This window comes from Sus scrofa, chromosome 3 (genome assembly GCF_000003025.6).
Source record: "Sus scrofa isolate TJ Tabasco breed Duroc chromosome 3, Sscrofa11.1, whole genome shotgun sequence".
In the NCBI taxonomy this organism is placed as follows: Eukaryota; Metazoa; Chordata; class Mammalia; order Artiodactyla; family Suidae; genus Sus; species Sus scrofa.
The window spans coordinates 45,312,937-45,330,874 of NC_010445.4; the positions used below are offsets into that span (position 1 = coordinate 45,312,937).

The window sequence follows — 17,938 nt, forward strand, 5'->3', positions numbered from 1 at the left end:
CCAGACAAGGCAACTGAGGCCTAGAGAGGTTAAGCAAATTGCCAGGGTCACACAACCATGAAGTGATGGGATGGGACCTCAACCCAGAGACTGTACCCTTAATAACTGCACACCTACACTGCACCTGATGTGTACCAGGCTCCATGCTGGGCATGGAGGGTGCAAAGAGAGTGTAAGGCCCCATAGTGTGTTGGGGAAACTAGTAGGAACAGAGAGCATGACAGTATAATGTGATGTGGGTGATGGAGATGAATAAAACGCAGCAGGTGCAGGAGGGGCAGCACAGGGAGGGGCCTTGGGAGCCAAGCCACTCACATTGGACTTAAGTTCAGATGCTGAAAATGGCCAACTGCACCACCCTGGCCCCAGGACCTGAGAGAAACTGGTCTGAAGGCTCTAGAGGAGAGTCCACCTGGTGCCCTGCAGATGGTGAAGAGACACCTCCCCCACCAGGGACCACGCCAAGGTGAGTGGATCTGGAGGCTGGAAGGAGGCTCAGTCTCAAGGGTGGACGGGCCACTGAACCAGCCCTGTAGTCCCCATGGAGGATGGCATGAGTTTTCAGGGTTTAGGCCACATTGGTCCGTCTTTATTACACACAGCCAGATGTGTCCTGACTGATAACCTTAGCAGCTGGGTCCAAGTGGAACTTCCCAAAGCTACTTCATCCCTTCTTTCCAGTGAAGGGTGGCCAGTGCTGCTTGGATCCCAGGTTTTCCCACCCCCATCCCACACATCCCCCCTCCCCTTCTCCTCTTTCCTCCCCCAGTATCTCCCTCCTCCGGCCAGTTTCCTATAGCAAATGCATGCCTGAGAGGCCCCAAGACTACCAAGTTCTAACAACAATAACAACAACACAACAACAATAACAACACCAGATGTGTCAGGCCCCATCTGACCACCAAACTCTAACAACAATAACAACACAAGATGCCTCCTTAAGTTGGAAGAGATGTTACTTGTATGCTAATTTTTTTAAAAGAGAAAGTAACTGAAGTTTCCAGTCTGTGAACAAATAAATAAATGGCAATGAGGAAAAACTTAGAAAAGAAATTCCATGACATTTTTTACACTTTGGATAATGTTCAAATCCCTTCTGAAGGAGAAAGAGAAAAGGACTCCTTAATCCCCAATATTACAAATTATAATATTACTTAAACATCTTCAAATATAAAGTTCCCATTGTAGGGCAGTGGAAACGAACCTGACTAGTATCCATGAGGATGCAGGTTCCATCCCTGGCCCCGCTCAGTGGGTTAAGGATCCAACGTTGCCGTGAGCTGTGGTTGTAGGTTGTAGCTCAGATATTCCAAGGCCCTGCATTTGAGTTGAACCAACCCTCAACCCTGATTTTAGGAGCATCTGCACTTTACTCCTTCTGGCATCTCAACATCTCCACCTGCTGATCACTTGGGCTCACCTACAGACAGGTGGTCAGGGCCCGAGTGAGGATATTCTTTCAGGTTTACTGTGTGGTTCCTTCCAGGAGTCCAGGTTCTGCAGCCCGAGGTCCAGTTCTCACCCAACACCATACTTGCCCAAAGCCCCATTCTAACACCTGTCTTGGAGAAGAATCTGGAATTTACCCCAGGGATAGGGATGGGGAAAGACCACTAGGTCTGAAGAGTAAGAGTTAAGGGGGGTGTGTGTGTGTGTGAGAGAGAGAGAGAGAGAGAGAGACAGAGACAGAGACAGAGACAGACAGAGACAGAGAGAGACAGACACAGACACAGACCCAGAGCAAAAGAGAGAGAGAGAGGCTAGCCTTTGTTCTCTTGCAGAGGCCTTCCTTTCCTTGTTACTCCAGGAGCTCACTCCAGAAAGAACCATTCTTGAGTAGTTTTTGTTCTGCTAGGAGAACCTTCCAAATGTCAAGGTCAAGCAGATTCTCAGGTCCTGTTTTAGTCTGCTTCATATTTGGAACGTGTTATCTTGGGTAGTTTTATTTTTCCTGGAGTCTTGATGGACTTTCTCCCCTCTTGTTTCAAGAAGAACCATATGCCTTTTCCATCTAAGATGCCTTTTCTAAGATCTTCCTGCTTCCTAATCATTCTCTATTCATGGAACCAAAATCATTTTCTTCTTGAAGTCATCCTTTTGAGCTCTCGGAATTCCTGTTCTAATTTGGACTAATTGTTTTTGGGGCCACTGCTGGGCAGGTATTTCTTTTCAGGCATGCCTCTTGGGTTAGCGCCAGAAAGTGTAGATATCTTCCTAATCCTTAATTCCCTTTATGCTTTTCTCCAGTTCATCTACACCTAATATTTTTCACAGTGTGGATGGCAGGTAAACTTCCTAAGCATTTGAATGTCTGTAAGTCTTTATTTGGGCTCATAGTTGATCAATAATTTAGCGAGCTATAAAATTTTACATTCAAATAACTTTCTTCTTACTTCTGAAGGTATTGTTCCATTTTATTCTAGATTCTGGCTACTCAAAGTGTGGTCCTGAGACCAGCAGCCTCAACATCACCAAGAAGTTGCTAGAAATGCAGAATCCCCTGAAGCACCCCAGAATCTGAATATTAACAAGATCCCCAGGGATGTCTGGGTGCGAGGTGCTGTTCCAGCCTTCAGTACTGCTGCTAATAGGGCTGTGGTCAATCTGACTTTTTTTTTTTTTTGTCTTTTGTATTTTTAGGGCCGTACCTGCGGCATATGGAGTTTCCCAGGCTAGGGGTCGAATCGGAGCTACAGCTGCAGGCCTACACCACAGCCACAGCAATATGGGATCTGAGCTGCGTCTGCAACTTACACCACAGCTCATGGCAACGGCAGATCCCTAACCCCCTGAGTGAGGCCAGGGATCGAACTTGTGTCCTCATGGATACCAGTCAGGTTCATTAACTTCTGAGCCAGGACGGGAACTCCTGACTCTTTTTTTCCTAGTAAATAAACATGTTTTTTTCAGCCTAAGCTTGGAGAGGGGGGTTCCTCTCTTTGTCCTTCCTCAGTGATCTGAAATCCTCCAGGCTCTTTTCAAGCTCTGACCTTTTCAGGTGGATCCTGCCAAGTTCAAGACTTGTGACTTTCTTCAGATCTGGAAAATTGTCTTCTTTTATTTCTCCAGATTTGTCTGCCTTTGTGTTCTTCGCACCCTCTTTCAGGAATGTTATCAGTTTCCAAGATGGATCCCCCATATCGCTTAGTCTGTCCCCTTTACTTCCCTTCACTTGGTTTTGCTGATCTTCATTCTGAGAAGTTTTCTCAAATTTATCTCTTGGCCCTCACACTAGATTTTTTTAATTATGCAAATGTACAATTTTAGTTTACTGTGGTTCTTGGCACTCTGGTTACTCTGTTTACTGCACTGTGGTTCTCTGCATGCTCATTTGTCATGGCAGGGTGTCATTGTTTGATGGATGCAAGGCTATTACACATCTCCAGGTATATTAATTAGCTTATGTTTCTCCCAGTGCCAGTAGTTCTATTTGTTCATCTCGCCTCTCTTTTCATATGTTTGGATTTTCCTTAACTTTTGTACCATCTTGACTAAACAACTTGTAGTGTGGAATTATTGTTCATTTGCTTAGGTGATAATGGTATTATTGTGCTTTTGTTAAAAAAAAAAGCCTTATTTCAGAAAATGAATTTTTGAAGGTTTTTAGGGATGACACATCTGATACACACAATTTTCTGCAATTTTCAAATGGATACACACACATTTACACACACACACACACACACACAAATAAAAGTAAAGAGAGAACAGGAAAGGGACACTTAAATATAGCAAAATGGTAACACTTGCGATGGAGAATATACTCAAGTGTTACTGTACTAGTCTCTCAATTTTCTCTTGAAATGTCTGAAATTTTTAAAAGTTGGAAATAAAAAGAAAAACAAAACAGAATATCTGAATATCCTTGCAAAAATACCCCCAGGAGGCCACAAATCCCTAAGGAATCGGTTTTCTTATGGGAAACCAGATACTTGCTTGGTTTTGAAGCAGGTCAGGCTATAGGTCATTTGCATTTTTGCATATTTGCTCTTACAGTAATGAACAATGTATGGGATGCCTCTGACTGATATTCCTTAGGAAACATGCCACGGTGGATCAGGAAGAAGGAACCTGTCCTAGGGTATCTCTAATGAAGCAAAAGAAAGTTATAATGGGATTTCATGGGTATGGGCAGTAATTGGATTTGGTGGAGGATGTAATTAAATTTCACTAAGGGCCTACAACCTCTGCCCCAGGAAAATAATGACAGGGTCAGAAGACCTTTGATCTTACTTAAAGGGAAATATGTAAAGGCTGTAGAAACTGTGAAGCACATGCCTGCTCTGTCCACATCTCCCCAGTCCTGGCACAGGATCTCTAAAGAATCTCAACTTCAGGCAGAGGGTGGAAAGCTCTGTCAATAAGAGAGGGAGACTACAAAAATTATTGACCTGTTTCTGTCTCCCGCTTTCCTGAAATGTCTCTCTCTAGCTCAATAAGAAGAATCAAAGCAGAATCCAGCACAGAGCGAGAGGACCTCCCCAGTATCAACCCTTGAATGTTGGTTCCAGCACTCACATGGAAAGCCAGGGTGACCCGTGGAGGCAGCCAGTGCCACCTTCCCCACCACTGTGTGGATGCCAGCCAGTACAGAGCAGGGCACGTCAGCCACAGGCTTCCTGTTAGGCTGTGTTGCCTAGAGGTGAGCAGGCAGGCTCACCCCCTCCACAGCAAAGCTAATGTACAGAGGGGTCTCAGTCCCCATGCCAGGGAGACCAGACCTTCCCTGGGCATCCTAAGCATCCTCTGCCAAGCAAGTTTCCAGAGCTGTGGTGGATGCTACTCCTGCCATCAAGGGCTCCGATGTGGGAGGCCATCCTGCTGTTGGACAGGCCTTTAGAGAAAGGCGGGCTCTCTGCCCCAGTCCCCCTCCTGCTCTCAATCCCTGTGACTCAGCATCTCTCCAGAGACACCTGAAAGAAATAACTCCCACTTCCCACCATGTTCACTCAAATTCATCCATCAATTCCACCCCATCTGCTTTGCATTCCCCAGAAGGTTATCAAGCTCTTTGGTCTTCCAGTGGCCCCTCTCCCACTGCCAATGCCCCTGCACACCTGTTCCCTTCTTTTCTTTCTTCCAGGTATTTGAACAGGATGGAAGAGGAAAGAACCACCATGTCATGTTCGTGCCATCATCCTGAACCAGAAGTCATGCTTGTGGTTTTTAGTCCTTCTGTTCATGGTACAGGGTTCAAGTATCTTCTTTCCTTCAAATTCTGGGTGCCAAGGGGATGCTTCCCCAGTCACCACCACCTTTAATAGTCCCTCCTTTTAATAATAAAATCAGGAGGGACTTTATATTCTGGCATCATCACAGAAAAGAGTTAACGCAGCAGCCCTGAGACCATTATTCTTACAAAGGCAGGCTTGGAAGGATGCCCTGGGCTGGTATCTGGAACCTAGATTTGAGGAGGGTTCTCATCATTCTGTGATGGGCAAGAGTGGCTCACTGAGCCTAAACTCTTTGTGCAAACAATGTGTTTTATGCTGAACTTCTGTTTTCCATCTGGAATGTTGATGTGTGCCAGGTGGAGGGTGACTATGTGACCAAGCCCCCAATAAAAACCTTGGATGCTGAATCTCTGATGAACATCCCCAGCATACAACATTTCACAGGTACTGTCCCAGGTCATTGCTGGAGGAATTAAGCCTGTCCTGTGTGATTCCACTGGGAGAGGGCTCTTGGAAGCTCATGCCTGGCTTCCTTTGGACTTTGCCCAGGTGCCCTTCCCTTTGCTGATTTTGTGTTTTATCCCTTTGCTACAATAAATCCTAACCATAAGTATGACTAAATGCTACATCCTATGAGTCCTCCTAGAGAGGGATCAAACCTGGGGGTGGTTTGGGGACCCCGATCCATACCACTTATAAAGGTTTCCAAGTCTTGATAAACTTCGATCAAGGCTTGAGGTATTCATCCACTTTATTTTTTTTAAGTGGATGAATCAATGGATGCATTGATAGATGAATAAACATTTATCTCATGAGCACAAAGACAGGTTTTAAAACAAAAAAAAACTGCTCCCAGAATTTTGTACATTCCTTACAATTTGCATTAATAAAATGAATCCTAACATTTCAAAGAAAGCTTTAAAGAAAAAAAAAAGGTAGTATTTTTCCATCACATGTCTGCAAGATATCTGTCTGGAAAATTGGCCAAAGAAGGCCTACAAACCTGGTTTTAAGGTCCCTGGAGATCTCCTCTTCAGCAGACTGTGAAAGTGGACCATCCCTGGCTCCCTTCCTCAGCCTAGCTCTTGAAGTCTTGCATAGGTTCTTACTGAGTGGGTGCTCTGCTTCTTTGTGATGACACATGTCTTCCTGAGCAGGCAGCTCAGCCTCCCTCCAGCCAAGCATCCCTGCATCCCTCTCCTCTGTGGTACAGAGTCCCTCCCTTTCACTGCCCATGCTCTCAGTTATACAACAAACAGCAAGCAGTCCCCATTTCTCCCTCTTCATGTCATAGCTAGAAATCGTGACCACTCCCATAACTAAATTAAACAACCTTTCCATAGTGCCCACAAGCTAGAACTTGCAATTAAAGCATGAATCATAACTTCAGGGTCAAGTGATGTTGAACAACATTCTTCCCCCCCCCCCCCCCGCTGTACAGCATAAGGCACATTCTTGAGTTTAAAAATATACTCCCAAAGAGAAAATTATCGAAAAGCCTCACACACTTGGGCTACCAGCTGAGATGGAGAATGTAAATTCGTGCCATGTCTGATTACTGAATCTTCCTAAGGAGTGTTTTTTTTTAAGGTACATTTAGGTAGGGGGAAGACAGAAGAAGAGCAGTTTTTAATCTAGCGCCCATATTAAATGGCAAGTCTTAAATAATTCCCCCCAAATAATTTACTTTACTATAGATATCTCTAAAAGCCAAAAAAAAAAAAAAGGAAGATGGGGAGAGTGGTGACTGAGTACCACATGACATTTTCATATTCAACATATTGAACTTGTGCCTGACTAATGCTCTAAAAATGTCTGCAGTAGTCTTTAAGGTAGCAATGTTTTCATTATAAAAATACATTTTGACATAATTTTTTCAATCATCCAGTACCCTTACAACATAGAGATCATCTCCTGGGTTTTCTAAACTTATTCCTGGGCATAGCTTTTTGTTTTTCTTTTCTTTTTTTTTTTTTGGCCATGCTTTCAGCATGCGGATGGTCCTGGACCACAGATTGAACCTGAGCCACAGCAGTGCCCTGAGCTGGAACCTTAACCCACTGAGCTACCAGGGAACTCCACTTTTTATTTTTATATAATTGTAGATTCACATGCATTTGTAAGAAATGATGCAGAAAGACCCCGAACAACAGTACAATATCACAGTCGGGAAAAATTGTGTTGATGCAATCTATAATGCTTATTCCATTTCGGTCAGTTTTACATGCAGGTGTGTACATGCGTGTGTGTGAGCGCACACGTGTGTTTTAGTGCTATGCAGTCTTGTCCCATGTGTATATCTATGTCACCACCACCAGAGGCAACATACAGGACAGTCCCAGTCCCAAAACCTCTCCTGCTGCCTTTTTATAGTCATGGCCATTCCCCTCTCTTTTCCCTCCTTCTTTCCTGCCAGCATTGATCTGACCTCCCTCTTTATAATTCTGTCTTTTCAAAAATGTTGTATGATTGTTGTATCTAGATGAGATATAACACACACACACACACACACACATATGCACACACTGAAATACTACTCAGCCATAAAAAAGAATCAAATTTTCCATTTGCAGCAACATGGAGGCACCTGGAGGGCATTATGCTAAGTGAACTAAGTCAGAGAAAGATAAATACTGTTCAATCTCACTTAAATGTGGGATCTAAAAAACACAATACTAGTGAACATAATGGAAAAGAAGCAGGCTCACTGATGTAGAGAACAAACTAGTGGTTACCAGTGTGTGTGGGGGGATATAGGGGTGGGGGAGTGAGAGGTACAAATTACTGGGTGACAGATAGGCTCAAGGATGTATCATACAACATGGGGAAGATAGCCAATATTTTGTAATAACTGTAAATGGAAAGTAACCTTTAAAACTTGGATTAGCAATGAGATCCTGCTGTGTAGCACTGGGAACTATGTCTAGTCACTTATGATGGAGCATGATAATGTGAGAAAAAACAATGTATACATGCATGTGTAACTGAGTCACCATGCCGTGCAATAGAAAAAAAAAATTGTATTGGGGAAATAACAATTAAAAATGAAAAATAAAAAATAAAAATAAAAATGGCATAATTTCTTAATTTAAAGAACGTTATGTAAATAGGATCCTACAGTATGGGACATTTTAGGATTGGTTCCCCTCACTAAGAATCCAAGTTGCTGGAGTTCCCACAGTTCTTTATTTTTTTATTGCTAAGTTGTATCCTATGTTACGGATGTTCCTCAGTTTGCTTAACAAGCCACTCACCGCAGGACATTTAGATAGTTTCCACTTTGGTGTTATTACAGATACATTGGCTATGAACATTCATATGCAGGTTTTTGCATGAATATGAGTTTTCATTTCTCTGAGAGTAAATAGCCCAGAGCATAATTGCTAGGTGTTACGATAGGCATACACTTAGTTTTTTAAGAAACTGCCATACTTTTATCTAGATTGGCTGTAACATTTATATACAAGTAATGTCTGAGGGATATGGTTTCTCTGCTTCCTTGTCAGAATTACAAAACATATTATTAATATTATTTAATTTTTTTAGTTATTTTGATCAGTGTGTAGTGCTATTGCACTATGGTTTGCATTTGCAGTTAGCTCTTGGCTAATGATGTTGCACATCTTTGCAGGTTTATATTCACCATTGTGTATCCTCTTCAGTGAAATGTCTGTTCAGGTCTTTTACCTATTTTATTATTAGATTGTTTTTGCTTGTTAATTTTTGAGAGCTCTCTATATATTCTAGACTCAGGGACTTGGTCAGATGTGGTGTGCAGTTATTTTCTTCCAGCTTTTAGGTTTGTCTTTCCATCCCCTTTCATGGATGGGGTCTTTCATGGAGAAAGTTTTTCATTTTGATGAAGTCTAATTTATCACTATATCCTTTTATGGATTGTGATTTGTATGTGTGTGTGTGTCTTTTCTAGGGCTGCGCCTGTGGCATATGGAGGTTCCCAGGCTATGCGTCTAATTGGAGCTGGAGCTGCCAGCCTTCACCACAGCTGTCAGCCTACACCACAGCCACAGCAATGCAGGATCCAAGTTGTATCTGTGACCTACACCACAGCTCACAGCAACGGTGGATCCCTAACCCAGCGAGCAAGGCCAGGGATAGAACCCACAGACTCATGATTCCTAGTTGGATTCATTAACCACCGAGCCATAACAGGAACTCCCAATATGGATTGTGCTTTTGATGGAAAGCGAAGCATTTTTCCCAGTCCTAGCTCAAAGATTTTCTCCTAAGTTTTCTCTACTCTGTTCCATCTATGCATGTGCCAATCTCTCCACCAATAGCACACTCTACTGATTCCTTAGCTCTATAATGAGCCTTACTATCAGGCAGAGTAATTATCCACTTTATTCTTTTTCAAAATTGTTTTTTAGCTATTCTAGGTCCAGTGACTTTATTTTTCCCCCAGATTTATGGAGATATAATTGGTATATAACAATGTGACAGTTTAAAGTGTACAATGGGATGATTCGATACATGTATATATTGTGAAACAGTTACCACAATAAAGTGAGTTAACACCTTCATCTTCTCACATAACACCTTTTGCACCCGAATATAGTGAGAACACTTAAGATCTACTCCCTTCGCAACTTTCAAGTGTACGACACAGTACTGTTAACTAGAATCACCATGATGTACATTAGATCCCCAGAATTTATTCATCTTATACCTGAAAGTCTGTACCTTGTGACCAAAACTCCCCATTTTCCCCCACTCTCAGCCCCTACCAACCACTATCCTACTACTTATATCCATGAGCTCTGCTTTTTTAGATTACACATATACGTGACATCATAAGGTATTTGTCTTTCTCTGTCTGACATATTTTACTTAGCATAATGCCCTCAAGGTCCATCCATGTTGTAAATGGCAGGATATCCTTCATTTTTATTACTGAGTTATAGATAAGTTAGATTAGATAGATAGATAGATAGATAGATAGATAGATAGATAGATAGATAGATATAGATACACCTCATAGTTCTCACATATAGTAAGATATATCCCATCTATCTATATAAATATATAAATATTATATACATATACATATATCACATCTTCTTTATCCATTTACGCATCTATGGACCCTTAGATTGTTTCAATGTCATGGCTATTGTGCATAATGCTATGCTGAACCCTGCGGGGTATAGATAACTTTTCCAGATCCTGATAATATTTCCTTATGATATATATCCAGAAGTAGGATTGCTGTAAAATATGTTATATTTTTAAAATTTTTGGAGGGGCCTCCAAACTGTTTTCTATAAGTGGAGGTACCAATTTACTTTGACATCAGCAATGCACAAGAGTTCCCCTTTCTCCACATTCTTGCCAATGCTTGTTATCTCTTGGCTTCTGGATCATGGCCATTCCAACAAGTGTGAAGTGATATCTCATTGTGGTTTCGATTTGCATTTCCCTGATGATTCATGATGTTGAGCACCTTTTCATGTACCTGTCAGCCACATGGATGTCTTCTTTGGAAAAATGCCTATTCAGATCATCTGTCCATTTTTAATTTTTAATTTATTTATTTTACACTATTTTATATTTTTGCTCTTTAGGGCGACACCTGGGGCATATGGAAGTTTCCAGGCGAGGGATCAAATTAGAGATACAACTGCTGGCTTACACCTCAGCACAGCAACATGGGATCTGAGCCACACCTGCAACCCACACTAAAGCCCACGGGAACACAGATAGTTGAAAATATTTCATCCCATTACATAGGTTGCCTTTCATTTTGTTGACTGCATTTTTTGCTGTGCAGAAGCTTTTCAGTTTGTTTTATTTTTGCTTTTGTTGTCTGTGCTTTATATCATTGCCAAGACCGGTGACCCTGGAGTTTTTCCTTTGTTTTCTTCTAGGAGGTTTATGGTTTCAGGTCTTATGTTTAAGTCTCTAATCCATTTTGAGTTCATTTTTATGAGGGGTGTAAGATAGAGGTCCAATTTCATTCCTCCACATATGATTATCTAGTTTTCCCAACACCATTTCATGAAGAGACGGTCCTTTCCTCCTTGTATAATCTCGGCTCCCTTGTCAAATATCAGTTGACTATATAGACATGGCTTTATTACTGGGCTCTTAATTCTGTTCCATTGGTCTAGGTATTCTTTCTTATTCCAGAACTGTACTGTTTTGATTTCTACAGCAAAGTCCTGCACAGCTGAGGAAGCCAGGTGCTCATTCACATCTTCTCGTTTTCCCCATGGGAGAAACCACTGGCCAAGGTCATCTGATCATTGAGCTGTGCCCCCTTGGGGGAGGGGTAATGCAGATAAAGTGAAACTTCCTCTTACCTTCTTCAATGTGCTCAACCTTGATTTTTTTTTTTTTTTCTCCAACAATGTGCTGGAAATTCTCCACTGGTCTCCTGGACTTCCACAAAGTCTCATCAACGAATGTCAAAACTGGTGTTATTTGGGAGAAGGATGGAAAAAAAAACCCTCCTATTCCACCATTTTGATAATATCTCAGAACAACTCTGTGTGTTTATAAAAAAAGTACTTTGTGATTTTGGTAGGAATCTCATTCTATAGATAAATCAATTGGGGCAAATTGACATCCTTCTTATGCAGAGCCATCTAATCCATGAATACAGCATGTCCCTCCATTTACTTAGGACTTCCTTGATTTCATTCAGCAACATTTTATAATTTTTAGTATAAAGATCCTATACATGTCTATTACATTTATACCTATGCATTTTTTTTCAATTTTTTTTTTTGGATCTTTTTAGGGCCATACCTGCGGCATATGGAGGTTCCCAGGCTAGGGGTCCAGTCAGAGCTGTAGCCACCAGCATACACTAGAGCCACAGCAACTCAGGATCTGAGCCGCATCTGCAAACTACACCACAGCTCACGGCAAGGCTGGATCCTTAACCCACTGAGCAAGGCCAGGGATCTAACACACAACCTCATGGTTCCTAGTTGGATTCGTTTCCACTGCACTACAACAGGAACTCCCTATCTACGTGTTTTATTTTCGTTGGTACAACTGCAAATGGTTCTGTGTGTTTCACTTCAGTTTCCACGCGTTTCTTATTGGTATATAGAAATATGATTGGTTTTTGTATATTGATCTTATATCCTGTGGTCTTGCTAAATTCATTTATTAGTTCTAAGAGTTTTTTGTAGATTCCTTGGATCCTCTATGTAGACAATGATGTAATCTGCAAATAGGAAGAGTTTTTATTTCTTCCCTTCTAATCTCTATATATTTCATTTACTTTTTCTTATTTGATTGCACTGCCTAGAACTTCTAATTCTATGTTGAATAATAGTGGTGCCAGTGGTCATCTTTGACTTACTGCTGATCCTAGGGCTGGAAGCATTCAGTGTTTCCCCATTAAACATGATGTTAGCTATAGTCTTTTGGGGATACTTTTTTATCCACAAGTTGAAGAAATTCCCCACTATTCCTAGTTTGCTGAGTTTTACCATGAATCACTGTTGGATATTGTCAAATGCCTTTTTTGTGTAAGCAGATATGACTGTATATTTTTTAGTCTGTTGATATGATGTAATAACATTGATTGACTTTCGAATGTTGAAGTGGCCTTGTTTACCAGGAATGAATTCCAGTTAGTCATAGTGTATAACTCATTTTATACTCTGCCAGCTTTAATTTGTTAATATTTTGTCGAGGATTTTTTGTATCTAAAAGTTATTGATATGTTTCCCCTTTTTTTGTCTGTCTACTTTTGGTATCAGAGTAATACTAGCTGTATAAAACCTAGTTGGGAAGTGTTCCCTTCTCATCTATTTTCTGCAAAAGATTGTGTAAAATTCCTCTTTAAACATTTGATATAATTCTTCAATGAAACTTAGGCTTGAAGATTTCTTTGGGGGGAGATTTTTATTTTTTTAATTATTATGAAAAATTAAGTTTCTTTTCTATTATAGGATTATGCAGGTTTTCTCTTTCAAGTGTCTGCATTTGGGGTTTTGGGGTTTTAGAAGAACTGGTCAGTTTCTTCTAAGTCATCAAATTTATTAATGCAAAGTTATTTTCCAGTACTCCCTCATTAATAATTTGATAGGTGAAGGATAGCTTGTGATATACCTTTCTCATTCCTAATATTGGTTATGAGTCATCTTACTTTCTATCTTTGTAATTCTTGATAAGGAGTTAACTTGATTGATGCTTTTCAAAGAATTTGCTTTTTTGTTTCATGGACTTTCACCTTTTTCAATTTCTTCAATTTGTGCTCTTTTCTTTGTTCTCATTTTTATGCTTAGTTTATGCTTATTTTGCTCCACTTTTAATTTTTTTTAAGGTAGGAATATAATTATTGATTTGAGACCTCTTCTCTTTTCTAAAATAAGCATAGTTAATGCTATAAATTTTCCTTTCAGCATTGCTTTATCTGCATCCAACATATTTTTATGCTGTGTTTTCATTTTCATTCGTTATATTTTTAAAATTTCTTTTTGAGTCTTCTTTCCTTTCTGAAGTTCCAAGCCATTCTTTGATATCATTTTCTCTTATGTTAGAGAACTAACATTAGCAATTTTTTAAGAGCAGGTTTGCTAGCAAAAAGGTTCTCTTAGTTTTCTTTAATCCTTATTTCCCTTTCATTGTGGAAATATATTTTTCTTGGATATAGAATGTACAGTTGACTGTTCTTTTCTTGTACCATCTGAAATATGCTGATTCTTTTTAACCTCCATGGTTCCAGATGAGAAATCTGCTCTCATATGAGCTGGTGTTCCCCTAAAAGTAAGCATCATTTCTCTCTGTCTGTTTTCAAGATTTTTTTCCTTGCCATTTAGTTTTCAAAAGTTTAATGTGTCTTGCAGTGAATTTCTTTGGGTCTTCCCTATTGCAATTTGGTCAGATCTTGAATTTTCAGTTTTATCTCTTTTAACAAATTTTGGATGCTTTCAGGCATTGTCTCCTTAAACACTTGTTTGTCATCCTCTTCCCCTGCCTTCTAAGACTCTAATGATACAAATGCTAGCTCTTTTGTTATTGTCCTCATATCTCTCAGACTTTTCATTTTCTTCCACTCTGTTCATATTGGGTACATTCTATTGATCCAGTCACAGTTTTACAGATTCTCTTCTTCACCATCTCTACCCAACTATTGTCATTTTGCAAATCTGTTATTCCTGTTGTTGTCTTTTTCAAGTCTATAATTTCCCTTTTGTCCCTTTTTACTTCTCCTAGCTTTGCTGAAAAGATATATTATTTTTATTTGTTTCAAGAATATTTGCAATTACCTTTAAACTGTTTTTATGGTGGGTACTTTAAAATCTTTGTCAGATAATTCCAATATTTGATTCTTTTTAGTATTGTCATCTGTTGATTTTCCCTTTCAAGTTGTGATTTTCCTGGTTCTTTGTGTAACAAGTACCTTTTCTACTGTGTCCAGGGGGCTTGGATATTATACTGAGATTGTATTTAATTCTGAAGTGCAGCACAATGTCTGTTCCACTTCCTGGTGGGCGCTGCCAACATCACTCTGGCAGAAGTAGTGCACTTCACTCATGTTGGCTTGTTACAGACAAGTAGTGTGAGACTGCGGCTCGACCTTGGTTGTGCTGATACCAGGGGCAGGGGGTGGGGAAACAGAATGCCAACTAGCCCCATTTCTTGCCACCTCTTTCCACTTATTGATGCTGCACAAGGGTAGACACTGAGCTCCCCACTGGCTCCTACACAAACTTAGGAGAGCAGGAAGTAGCGTATTTGCTAACCCAGCTCATGCCATTTCATCTGCCACTGATGCCAGGTGAGGCTGGAGACACAGCTTCCACTGAGCCCCTTTGGTATGGGGTGAGAGGGCAGGGAGAGGAGGGATCAAAAGGCCCACTAGTCCTGCTTTACACTGTCTAATTCAGTTTCTTGTTGTTGTGTGGGTATGGGGCTTCAGCCCCTTACTGGGCCACTGGCACCAGGGAGGTGGGCAGAGGCGAATTTGAGTGGTAACCAGCCCTGACTCATGCCTCCTGGTTTGGTCTAGTTGATGTCAGGTAGGGGTAAGTACTCAACCCTTCACTGGACCCTGCTGACACTGAGGTTTTGGGTTGAAGCACAGTGGTAATTAGCTCCACCTTACATCACTTCACTGGGTCTTATTGCTGCTGGGGGGAGGTGAAGGCTTATCTCCAGGAGTCCTGCTGACATTACCCCAATGAGAGAATCAGCTTTTCTTGCTTCTACCAGGCAAGGGAGGGAAGATTGGTATGCTGTTCAGCCCCACCAGCATCACCAGGTGGAGGAATGGCCTTGACACCACCTGCTACCTGCTTCTTCCCACTTCCTCAGACTGGAGATTAGGTAGAAGATCAGCTTTTGCCAGGACCTGTTGAAATTAGTGTGTGTGTGTGTGTGTGTGTGTGTGTGTGTGTGTGTGTGTGTTTGGTTTTTCTATTGTGTGTGACTGGTAAAGAGTGAGTATTGTCCCAAAGGTTTGGGGCCATCATCTTCTATTGTGAGACCATTATCTTCTCTGTCCTTTGGCTGGGGGAACAGGCTTTCCTTGGATCATGTTTTGTTTGTGCCTGTTAGAAATTCAGGACTCATGTACCCTGTCCAGGATTTCTGGGAGGCAATAAGGAGGCGCAGAGAACTTACTGCCTTTTTCTTCCTCCAGTCACAAGGTCCCTAGGCCATATGCCTCCTTCTTTCCCCTGTGTTACAACCAGGGTGTTTAGTTCTTAAGAGGAAGGCCCTGGGAAGAATAGGGCCATTCCATCTTAGCAAAGCCAAAAGTTCCCATTCTTCTCCTTTAAAAACACCTAATTGTGATCCATTCTATTTACAATTTAATATTATTTTCACTAACCATATCATACATTTTAATTTCTGCAATAAACTCTGTAAGTACAATTTTAAAGGCTATATAATTCCCTACAGAGCATCCAGAACATTATTTACATAATTACTTTGCCATGGTTGAAAATTTAGATTCCAACATTATTGCTATAATAAATAATGCACTAATGAGAATGTTGGTGTCCAGAATTTTTCTGTATTTTGGACTAAAACTTAGAGTCCGAGAAGGTGAATCACACATGGCCCAGCAGCAAAATGGAAGAAGCCCCTTTTGTTTTGATCAACAGTGGGACTTGATATACACTTTTTTTTTGGTTGTACCCACATCATGAGGAAGTCCCTGGGCCAGGGATCAAAACTGTGTCACAGCAGCAACCAGGGCCGTAGCAGTGACAATGCAGGATCCTTAACCCGCTGAGCCATGAGGGAACCCTGACTTCATATACTCTTAGATATGAGCCAACTTGAGAGAGGAAAAAAAATTAATACTACAGATGCCCCAACGTGCATTTCTTTGATCACTAGTGTGGTTGCCCCTTTTGAAAACTGGCTCTTCGTGTCTTTTGCCTGTTTGTCTTCTGGGACCTTACATGCTCTTTGGGACCCACCTACCCAGTAGAAGATGTATGACTCAGTATGTACAAGAAGTAGTTTGCTTAAGCCAAAAAGATATAATTCAACATCAAAGATCAGCTAGGAAGGAAATCAATTAATCTCCCTGTTCAACTACTGCAAAAATCAAGTGCCTAGCAGAAAAACACCTGCCAATTAAATGAACACATCAGATGAAGATAAAACATATGAAGCATTTCAGATTTCTGGATAACTCTCGATCTCGAAAATTATGCTGTTTTAAAAAAAGCCAACATTTCCTGAATCTTACCTGCAGCATTACCACATTGTCACCTTCAAATGTTACAAACACATCTGTGTCACATTTTAAGCCTGAGATTCGGTTTTCCATCATATAACCCTATTGCAAAAAAAAAAAAAAAAAAAAAAAGAAAGAAAAGAAAAGAAACAGTCTCAGTTTGCAGTTTCATCATTGTAAAGGACTAACATTCTCTTCAATATTAAAAAAAAATACTGACAATTGAAAAAAAAAGGGAAAAAAACTATATTTCTCTTACCCAGAGTAGCCATTCCAAGAACTTTGACCCATCCCAACATTAGTTTTTGGTCCACAAATATTATTTGAGGTATGGCCTTCATTCATAGCAAAAGCATGTGAAAACAGTCATGTCACATTTCCCCAAAATATTTCAACAAATTTTGCTAATTCTTCCTCTCTCTCTTCCAAATCTCATGAATTCAAATAAATCTCAAGGTCTTAGGGATTATACCCCACAATAGGCAGGAGAAGGATGTCTTTCCACCCCAACTCTTTTTAAATTAGCAAATACACCTAGGATTCTTGGGAGACACAAAAATCCTAAATTGCCACTCTGCCTCTTAATGTCATTACATACTCTGCCTTGGAAATATACACTCCAGCTTCCAGCTAGCTTTTGACTTCTGCTCTTTGCTCACTTCCTGGGATCCTTATTTAAATGGAGGTAGCCCACTACTCCTGTCCCAAGTGCGGAAGTGTCTCTGCAGGTGTGCATGTGTGCACGTGCACACGCGCACACACACCCACCCACACACACACTGGGAGAATCACTGAGAAGGTGGATCAGCCCCAGGCCCAACAAGGAGGAGGGAGCAGAGTCCAGGTTTGGCCACAGGTCCTTCCCTTTCTCCAGCCCTCTGCACCCTTCTTAAAGCTCACCGTCCTCCCCCTTAAATCTCCGAGGTCCTCCCACTCTCAAAACCTGCTTCCAAATCAGTCCTGCCCATGGAAGGTACATGAGAGGCTGCTGTCGCCTTGCCTCTCCCAGGAGTATTTGCACTTAGTGCTTGGGCTCTGATTAGGGAATGACAAGATTTAGCCCTGGGGGGAATTTTCAAGCCACCTA

General features: G+C 41.1%; 1 protein-coding gene across 4 annotated transcripts in view; it reads right to left on the reverse strand.

The window, feature by feature from the left end:
• Nucleotides 1-17,938, reverse strand: part of ACOXL (acyl-CoA oxidase like) — a 360,188-nt gene that overhangs the window by 110,062 nt on the left and 232,188 nt on the right. For 3 of the 4 annotated variants that reach the window (XM_021087042.1, XM_021087044.1, XM_021087045.1), the window contains exon 13: nt 16,864-16,953. The exons of the other annotated variant lie outside the window; for it this stretch is intronic. In XM_021087042.1, coding sequence (XP_020942701.1) covers nt 16,864-16,953 — 90 coding nt within the window. The remainder of the gene's footprint in view (nt 1-16,863; nt 16,954-17,938) is intronic. 4 annotated transcript variants of the gene reach the window in all.